At 30.1% G+C, this 10681-nt stretch overlaps 1 protein-coding gene across 1 annotated transcript; it reads right to left on the reverse strand.

The window, feature by feature from the left end:
- Nucleotides 1–4908: 4908 nt before the first annotated feature.
- On the reverse strand, nt 4909–10181 carry LOC132303395 (non-functional NADPH-dependent codeinone reductase 2-like). Its single transcript, XM_059800630.1, has 4 exons — nt 9563–10181; nt 9172–9418; nt 5504–5683; nt 4909–5300 (listed from the first exon to the last, which is right to left on the reverse strand). The coding sequence occupies exons 1-4, from the start codon at nt 9883–9885 to the stop codon at nt 5076–5078; spliced, it is 975 nt and encodes a 324-aa protein (XP_059656613.1). The 5' UTR covers nt 9886–10181; the 3' UTR covers nt 4909–5075.
- Between the last annotated feature and the right edge of the window lie 500 nt (nt 10182–10681).

Genomic DNA, 10681 nt, shown 5'->3' on the forward strand with positions numbered 1-10681 from the left:
CATTCGTAAAATTTCAAGAAAAAGGAAAGGAAGGCAAATGACTGGGTCGTTACAGAAATCATCAATAAGAATACTATAACTCAAAAATTAGAAATTTTTGAATAAATATCGTTATCAAATTTAAAAGAAAAAATCATTAACATAAAGTTTTGAAATAAAATCAAATTATGGGAAATTGAAGAAATATTAAGAGTTTAAAATAATTTAAATAAAATTCATTGTCTAAGACTAAATAAAATGTCTCAATGATTTCAACAAAACTTTTTCTCAATTATCATAAATAAGAAATTCTCATTTAAATTTGTGGTTTAGGCGATAAGTAATCCTTGCATTTATTAGAAACATAAATATTAGTACTTAAGTCAACCTAATATGTATTAGAAAGAATTTCAATAAATAATTCAAAATATTCAAAAAAACAAAGGTTTACTATTCTTTTTCGAATCATCCTTTATGTTTCATGTAATCTTTCTAAAAGTATTCAATACATAAATGATACTTTTACATTATTACATTCATTTCTTTTAGTAAATTGACCTAAATCTTTTAATTTTGGGTATTGCTCACTTAATGTCTTTTTAGGCTTATTCCCAAATTTCTTTCTAGCTTCTTAAGTCATCAGATGAACATAATGATTACCTTGCTGCTTAAGCCTTATCTCCTCCTAAATTAACATAATGGTCAATTCATTCACTTCCACTTGTCTTAATTCGATATGACCCATGCTGAGTGGACAATAAATTGAGAATAAATTTAATGAGAAATTTCTCATCCATAAGATTCTCAATTTTGTAGCAACATTAGTTATCTTAAGAACATACCCATACATGGTAAGAGTACCAACAAAATTGCATAGTAGTGATATAAATTAATAATTTTTATTTTAGATATTTATCTACAATATGGAAAACATTCTTCTAATCAAATATTCCTTAGCACTATCACTATGGAAAACAATTAGTCGCATAACTATAATGCTTAATCTGTTCGATCTCTCCCAAGCTTTATGAAGAATCTTTTCTCCCTTACTGTCTTTATTAGTAATAACAGTAGGTTTCTCAACTTAAAATGCTAAATTAAGATTTAACACATCTATTTTGAACTCAACTTACTCATTCCATTATGAAAAGTTAGTCCTATTGAGAATCAGAACAGATGTAGCATGCACATTAAGAGATATAATAAAACAAATATAATAAAATAAAATACTCACAACAATAATGTTTTGAGTTAACAACACGTATATTGACGAGACCGCTCGTATACGCCAAAATAATGTAGTGAATGTGTGGTTCAAGAAAAGCCTTTTAGGTCAAATTTAAATTTATAAAAACCACTACCAACACTACTACTAATGTAGCAAGAGTGAGTAGGGATCGTCCCAAGGGATTATACGTGTTGGAATTTAACTTCAACTCTAGCGTATCACAAGATTACAAAAGAGATTTGATGAGATGATTAAACTACTTCAATTAATGAAAATACAATTAAAATAAACTAAGTAGAGATAGGGACTTAAGAGATATGAAGAGAGGACTTAGGGTGCTGGAATCACCACTAAGCTCGTGTAATTAACCACTTGTTTTCCATTAATGAGGAATACATTGTTGTGAACAAAATGCGACTACCAATTACAATATTAAGTATGGACCATCTAATTTATGTATGAATTGTCTACCTAAACTAAGTGTAGCACAACCCATCAATTTTAAGCATGACCCATCTAAGTAGCAACAATTGTAGCACACATCAATCTAAAGAATTATGGAATTTGCAATAATAAGCTATGGAATATCTAAGCAAGTATAGATTGGCTACTTACCTACAAGCATGAATTAAATTGTAGAACAAGCCATCGAGCATAAGTATAAACCATCAAATTAATTGACAAACCCATTCAATGAAAACCCATACTTAGCCATCACTAAATCCTTAATTAATCACACATAGACATGCAACTAATATAAATAATCTAGTGTAGAGATTAATTCCCAAATAATCACATATAAGACAACATGTAATCAAATAGAGAATCAATAGAAAGAATTAATCCATATGAATCAGGTAAGAAATAATTCCCAATTTAATCACACATAGACATGTAAATAAACTAGAGAATTAATAGGAAGAACTAAACCATAGAAATCATAGAAATACACCAAGATTCATTAAATTCACAAAGCTAGAACACTAATCACAACAATATATATATAAATCCTCAAAAATAGAATTACAAGGGTTTAGACTACACAAGACTTAGGGCTCATCCAAGCCCTAAGTATAGATCTAGCCAATTATGGAGGAGGTGGATGTGGTCATGGAATCAAGCTCCAAATATGGCTCCATATTCTTCTTCCTCTTCTTCTTCTTCTTCTTTGAAGCTCTAGAGATAGAGAGAGAGTGTGGTCTAGAGATGGATCTTGAGATGTGCCTCCACTTCCCTTTTTTCTTCTAACCCTAATCTCTAACTTTGCTAGAGAGAGAAATAAAAAAATACAATGTAAAAAATAAAAAGATAAAAAGTTCTTTACAAAATAGGTCACTTCCCTTTATATAGAAGGTCATTTTCTTAGTCACTAAGTTAGGAATATAGTCCCAAAAATATCTAATCCCGTACTATGCGGTAGGTGGACTTTTGGACGCACACGGGAATAAGATAGCTCGCTACCAACAGAAGTTCGATCGATTAGAGAAAAAGTTCGATCGATCAGAGAAAAGTTCGATCGATCCAACTTTGATTTTCGATCGATCCAACTTTGATCGATCTCAGAAAAAGCGATCGATCTCAGAAAAAGTTGGATCGATCCAACTTGGCAGATTTTCAGCATCAACCTCTTTTTACTCCAAATCAACCTCTTTTTGCTCCGGATCATCACTAAGACTTAGTTTGACTCCAAAAAGGCCTTAAGAAACCATTTTTAGCTCATTTTAATATTATTGACCTGAAATAGACAAAAACACAAATAAGTACTAAAATAGGAAAATAAGATAGATAAAGGTCCTAGAATACTCAAACTTAAGGGGTTTAAAAGCGCACTTTTCAGCGCTCATCATATATATAATTTAAAATATAAATACAATGTATAACTATAGTACTCCTTTGGGTGGCAACTATAAAATACTAATAATGATGCTTACATGTATTTATATGTATACCTTTATTGGTGACGCATTATTTAATTAAACAGACAAGTTACCTTTGGATATCCTATATCTACCCAATTAAAAAATACATACAATTCCTTAATGTTCATTTAGTCACTTGAAAATCAATTCCCTTTGGGAAATTATTTCTCATGATTAAATAAACTCAATATTTATGAATATCATAAGAAATCATAAGTATCAATAATTCATGAAATATTGCAATTATGTTTACTACTAAAATTAATATTAACTATTATGGTTAGGCCACTTTGGCAGTTACCAACCTTTACATAATATGAATATTAGATTAGTTGTAACTAATTCATCATTAATTATGTTTACTACTAAAATTAATATTCATCAATCATTATGGTTAGACCACTTTGGTAGCTACTAACCATAATATAATATGAATATTAAATTAGCTAGTAACTAATTAATCATTAATTTACCCATTTAACATTATACACTCATACTTATATTGATCGATCCTAGTATAAGAAGGTTCAATCTCAGGAACTTAATAGTCCGAAAATTCAATAAAAATATCATTTTACTTTATATATATATATAATAAAACATATTATTTTTATTTTTAGACTTAGAGATCATAATTGAATCAATCTAAAATTGATTCTCCATCATGTATATATATTTGGGTACAAAACAATCATTTATTTGTATGTCCAATAAGATCAAATTAAATTTCTGAACTCACATATTATTCTAGAAATTCAGATTTTCAATAAAATAAATAAATACATGTGACATGTGTTTTTTTGTATTTAATAATTTATTTTTTATTTTAAATAATTAAAATAAAATCTTTGAATTATTGGACAACAACTTATATAGCAATAAGTTTCTTCAGAACAATAACAAACATAATTCTATTAAAACTTTCAATTTCAGTGTTATTCCAATTATGCACAGAAATCAAGAAACAAACTCATATATATTGATTGTCAATTAGTCTTTTCTTTACTTTTGTATAAGCAGTTGAAAGTTTGTAAAATACGAGTAAAAAAAAATTGATCTACACGCCTCGGATTTTCCCAACAGTCTAATGAATATAAGGTGGAGTAATTGGTAATTTCAGTTCATAATTGTACAATATGTTCATCTATGGAAAAAAAACGCACACTGTGTGCCTATACATACTAATTCCAAAAGAAAATATTAATCAATTATTTAATTTTAATTTTATTGTTATTTATGCAACATTAGTGAAAAATAGTGAGATCCTAAACCATAAGCTCTGATACAACATGTAAGCTCAATAATTCATGAAAACCATTAGTCACAAATAAACATGAATTATAAGATCTTAGAACTTCATTATCTTCACATTGCTATAATGCATAAATAAAGTAGTTAGATATAAATACCTCAATCTGTAATTACAAATCTTGTTGAGATCAAGCCAAACATCGAGATCCTTTTTGTGGAACAACAACATGATAAACTGCAAGTACAAACAATAGCCAAAGCGTGTGGAAACTGATTTCTCTCTCTTGGCCTTTTGCACACATAAACATTATACCTATTGTTTTCATTAGCGTACATAATTGATGGTATATATGCATTTTTATAAAAGCAGAGAGAGGACCAATTTTCCTTTTAGTAACTTTAATTCCACTTTCCATCAAAGTAAGGAATAAATAGGAAAAAAATTCTCCAATAATTAATTACCATAAAGGTAATTTATAATTTGACCAAATAATATAATTTTAATCCGATATCTATTTACTTAACCACTAATTAATGAAATATATCACATGTACAAATTATGTAGGCCACATAATTAATAAATAATCTTACATATTGATCGCTGACAAATATCAATCATGTTAGATATTCCATTATTCAAGGCCAACTTAGCTTGATTATGCAGTTCTTGTTTACAGGATTTGTGGATTTAACATGAATTAGATCTTCTCATCCCATAACTCAATAACAGATTTATATGGGCCTCCATCCCATATGAATTCAACTCCAGAAACCCCCTTCTGCTGTGGAATTTGACTGATCTTGTGGCAGTCCTCGGGGCTTAGTGTCCAATCGAATATCTCAAGGTTCTCTTTAATTCTCTCCTTATTAAAGCTCTTCACAAGAACGCTTACGCCATGCTCGAAAACCCATCTCAAACAAACCTATACATGCAGAAAGATGAAAACAGTTATAAATATACTCTCTATTTTTATACATTTATATGGAAATTCTAACTAGAAAATTGATATTTGAGCTAACAAGTTAGATCTAAATCATTAGCCCCAAGGCTTTTTCAAGTGGAACTCATGTTTTTGGACTAATAGGTTTGAATTATCGGTTAGAGTAACATTATACGTTCTTTTACCTGAGCAACTGTCTTTCCCCTGGCCTCGGCAATCTCTTTCAAAACCTCACAGTCCAAGACTTGGTTGGTTCCCCATGGTGTTCCTTTTGCCCCTAAAGGTGAATAAGCAGTGACATGGATTCCCTTTTTTTCACAATACTCTCTGAGCTTATTCTGCTGCCAAAGTGGGCTCATCTCCACCTTGAATTAAGAATATAATGCTTTTCACATCAGTCATCTTCTCAGAAAATCGCATCAATTAATTAATTAGTACTTGAAAATTGAAAACCTATAACAAGAAGGAAACTAAAAACGTAAGGAAATTAATCCTAAAAATAAGTTTAAAAATAAAAATTCTTTAAGATTTTTGAAAAAATAGAATAAGAAACCTAATCAATAAAAACAAAATATTCTGTAAAAAAAAAAAAAGACGATTTCTAAGCCCCAAACAAATGCTTTTAGCCGAAAACTGGCATGACCCACAAGTTATAGTGGGTGTTTCTCAATGGGTAGTTTCCACCCAAAAAACACTTCTTTCGAGTCGAAAATGGACTTGTCAATTAACAGTCCAAAATTCTGCAGTGCATCATAAAGAACTTAGGGTCGGTTTGGTAAGCAAGAAATTGATGATGGAAAGTGAAAGGAAAAGAAAGTGAAAGGAAGGAAAAGAACTTTCTATTATACATTTGGTTAGCATGATTTTTTTATAGAAATTCATAGGAAAATATTGTTTCATTAGTTTGGATAGCATGAAAGGGAAAAGAATTAACTTATGTATAGTTAGGTTTATATATGAGGATACATATATATATATATACATATGATCAAATACACATTTAGTAATTGGTTTTTTTTTTTTTTTTTTTAAGTTTGTATTATTTATTAGGACTCTCTTTTAAATTAGCTTGCTTGTTTGTGAGTATGAAAAAGAGTCCTAATTTAAGGGTAAGGAAATTGTAACCTAATAGGAGTGCTAATTTATTTATGAAGAAAACTCGGTTCTTTTGTGAGACTAGATAAGAAAGAAGAGTAATAACTGATGAGGGCATAACAAGAAATTATAATACAAAGATACAACTTTCATGGAAAATAATTTTCCCATGTTTTATGGATGAAACATTTTTACCTTTTTACGCTAACCAAACCCCTAAATTTGTTAAAAAAATTGAAGTTTCTTTTCTTTTCTAGTTAGTTCACGGTAACCAAACAAAGCCTTAGGGTTTGTTTGGTTAGCATGAAGTAGATAGATTGGAAAAGAAACGGAAAATATTTAAATTTGTTAGGTGTTTGGTTAGCGTGAAATAGAAAATTTTCAGGAAAGTAATTTTTTGCAACGGCTTAATTTTTCTCAAAAAATTTCAAGAAAATTTTACTTTCCCGTGAAAGTGGTACTTTCATATCTTAGTTTCCTATTATGCCCATGTCACCCTCTTCACTTTCTCCACAAACTTCTCTAACAAGTGAGTTTCCTTCTTTTGTAAATTGCTTATAAGATAATGTAATACTAATTTAATTGTATTTAATTTTATATGTGCATACAAATTAAATTTTTATTGTATTTTTTTCCTTGTGTATGCAAGTTTTGAAATTATAATTTAATTCATGCATGTATTTTTTTTATACAAATACTTTTCGTGACTTTAGGACTCAACTACTCAACGTATACTATACTAGATGTACCAAACTTATTTAATTTTAATTCTACGTATATTAGATGTATCAAACTAATTTAGTTCCAAGTACCAAACTAATTTAGTTCCAAGTACTTTATTTTGATTAGACTGAAACTTTTATTCTTTTTCTTTTTTTCTATGACTAAAAATATTTATATTAACTTCAACTTTTTATCCTCAAGATTTTTCGATTAAAATCTTTTATTAATTAAACTTATACCTATAATCACATATATCTAATTATTAAACGTCAGAAGACAAATATTATAATGTTCATTATTTCATCTTTGAATTTTAATTTTAATTTGAAATTTTAATTTTTTTTATAATTCTGGAGATATGTCTCAAAAGAGTATAAAGTAATCTTATAATTAATAGAGTAATTTTGGAAATTGCAATCACTTTCTTTTCACTTTCACTCTTTCCAAACTTACAAAACAATATTTTCTCACAACTTTCTTGAAAAAATTTCTTACTAACCAAATATGTGATGGAAACTTAATTTTCTTTTCTTTTCTTTTCCTTTACTTTCTTTCACTTTCACTTTTCATCAAAAATTTCTACCAAACGGACGCTTAAAAATATCACATCAAAATGATAATTTAGAGTGATTCAAACAATAGATATTGTTGACAGAGTTAAATATTCAAGGTAATACTTTAAGTTTCTAGAATAGATGGTTTTTAACATGGTTTCAGAGGAGTTAATTATGGACCTTTGTTCAAACTTTACCGTCATCGTGATAATTAAAACTGTAACACGTGTTTAGACAAAAAAAAAAAAAAAAAGACACACATGAGGGGGAGGAAGCGAGTTGATAGATTTAAATATTAAAGAGGTTTAATAAGGCAATTAAAAAAATTGATATATTTACAAATTAATAACATGGCAAAGTTGAATACTCATTGAAATCTGCTTCTGAGTGACACAGTGATTTGAATTAGGGCTATAGCTCGGGCAGATTGGGCGGATTTGAGATATAACTTGAGCCTAATCCACCATATTAAATACTAAACCCGAGCTCAACCCCAACCCTATTCTCAACCTTAACTACTCAACTCATGCCCAACCCATCCTTCTATTTTAAAATTAGGGCTTAGATTTCGGGTAAAAATTTTAGATTAATTCGGGTTACTCATATAACTAATCCTTACACCAAAAATTTAATATGATCTTGAATTAGATTTAGATTAAATTACACTTAAACAAGAAAAAATTTAAATTTTTTATGTAGATTTTTAACAAATTATAAACAATTTTTTTAAAAATTAATTCTCCTAAATATTAACATACAATAAATTAAGATTTAACCAAAGAAGTTAAAAGAAAAAAATTAATCATAATTTAAATACTATATATAATGTATTTAAAAGTAAAAATATATATCAAAATAATATTATAATTCGGATTCGGATTGGCTCGGGTTGTTAGCACTTTAATCCAAGGCCAATCCTAATTAAATTGAGATTTTTCAACCCAAATCCAACTCTAATTGTAAAAATAATTGCCTAAACCCGTGAAAATTCGGACTGAGCCCGAATAAGATCCGGGTTACCTAACCCAAGTTGCACCCTTAACTTGAAATTGGGAGTTCAGATCGGCTACTCGCCACCCATGGATTCAGAGATTTATTTCAGGACGGACAAATTGAATTGAATTGAACATGATAAAATAAACTCTTTTTCCAGCCGTGCAGCAAAACAGCAAGCCTAAAAATAGAATACAGTAATCAAGTTTCAAATAGCATATCAATAATTGTATGAAATTGTAGTAAAGAAAAAATCAGAAATATAAATAAAGATATTAAATTCATAAATTACACTAGTAAATTTAAAGAAAAAGAAGAAGGGAGGGGAAAAAATATAATAAAAAAATAAAATAAAATAAAAAAGAAGAGGAATAATAAGAAGAGAAAAAAAAAAAAAAAAAGTTCATATGCAAGTGGAAGAAGAAATTTTACCCATGGCTAAACATAATTATGATGATAGCTAGCTTGCTGAAAATATAAAAACTTACCTGATTGACCATGGGAGTGATGTTTGAAGTTAGAAGTAACTGGTCTAACTTCTTGCAAGAGAAGTTGCTGACTCCAATGTTTTTGGTGAGGCCGAGTCTATGACACTCCTCCATGGCTTCCCAAACACACTTGAAATCCATGGGAACAATATTCTCCTTATTGAAAGGCACCTCATGGCCGGTTTCTGGCTTCAAGCTCACCGGAAAGTGGATGAGATAAAGATCAATATACTCCAATCCAAGCTTCCTAAACACAAAAAAATTATAGAATTAGAAAAGAAAAAGAAATGTTACATATCTAAGCAGGTACCCATTAATTAATGAACAATACTCTGTGACTAGCTGCGCTAATTAATTTGGTAGTACATGCATATATAAATATACTACGTACTGCAAAGAGGTTTGTAGTGCAGGGAGGACACGGTGAGGGTGTCCATCGCTGCACCAGAGCTTTGAGGTGATGAATAGCTCGTCACGAGACGTAATGAGGCGGAGGCACAGAGCTTCTGCTATGGCTTCACCAAGAGACGGTTCGGAGTTGTAAACAGCCGCGGTGTCGAAGTGTCTGTAGCCAAGTCTGATTGAATGGAGGATGGATTCTTTCATGGTTTCTGATCCAACAAAAGGGAACACAGCTGTTCCGAATCCCAGCACCGGAATGCTACTTGAACCTCCTACTCTAACTTTTGGAATAATATTGCTGCTGCTTCCCATTTTTCTATTTTCTTAATTGTTTAAGTTCATTTTTCTACTTCTTCAAAGTGCTGGATATATAGCCTACCGGGTTGTAGATTTTTTTTCTATCAGTTGGGGCCCTCCGTCCATATGTGTACAAAGTACCAACATTTTTTTTCAAACACGAGAGTGGTTACGTTTGGGAAATTGATACTGCAGATGTCTTTGAAAGACAGTGTCAAGTGGAAGCTTTGAGACGGAGGAGTCTGAGCTTGTTCTTGTTTCTTGATCTTGTGGTAGGGAACACGTGAAGAAGAGTTATCAAGTCGCCATAGCGAAGGAGGTTGGATTTTCTTGAGACTTTTCTCTCTCTCTCTCTCTCTCTCTCTCTCTCGGAATATAGTGAATTCTCTATCTCTCTATTGGACTATTGTGAATTATTCAGGTTCACACTCCATGGACTGCTGTGTGGATCAAATAATTCATATTCTGACAAAACAATTTGGAAAATGTTTGGTCCATAGTTAATGCCTGCGGTCCAATACAATTGAGATATTTGTTGAAATTTTAATTAAAAAATAAAATAGGCATTACTCATTCTTATGGGTTTATCCGAAATCTCTCTCGGAATATAGTGAATTCTCTCTCTCTCTATTGGACTATTGTGAATTATTCAGGTTCACACTCCATGGACTGCTGTGTAGATCAAATAATTCATATTCTGACAAAACAATTTGGCAAATGTTTGGTCCATAGTTAATGCCTGTGGTCCAATACAATTGAGATATTTGTTGAAATTTTAATTAAAAAATAAAATAGGCATTACTCATTCTTA

This window comes from Cornus florida, unplaced genomic scaffold, assembly GCF_030987335.1.
Source record: "Cornus florida cultivar Cherokee Brave unplaced genomic scaffold, ASM3098733v1 CherokeeBrave_3.0.0_Hap2_Chr04, whole genome shotgun sequence".
NCBI classification, from domain to species: Eukaryota; Viridiplantae; Streptophyta; class Magnoliopsida; order Cornales; family Cornaceae; genus Cornus; species Cornus florida.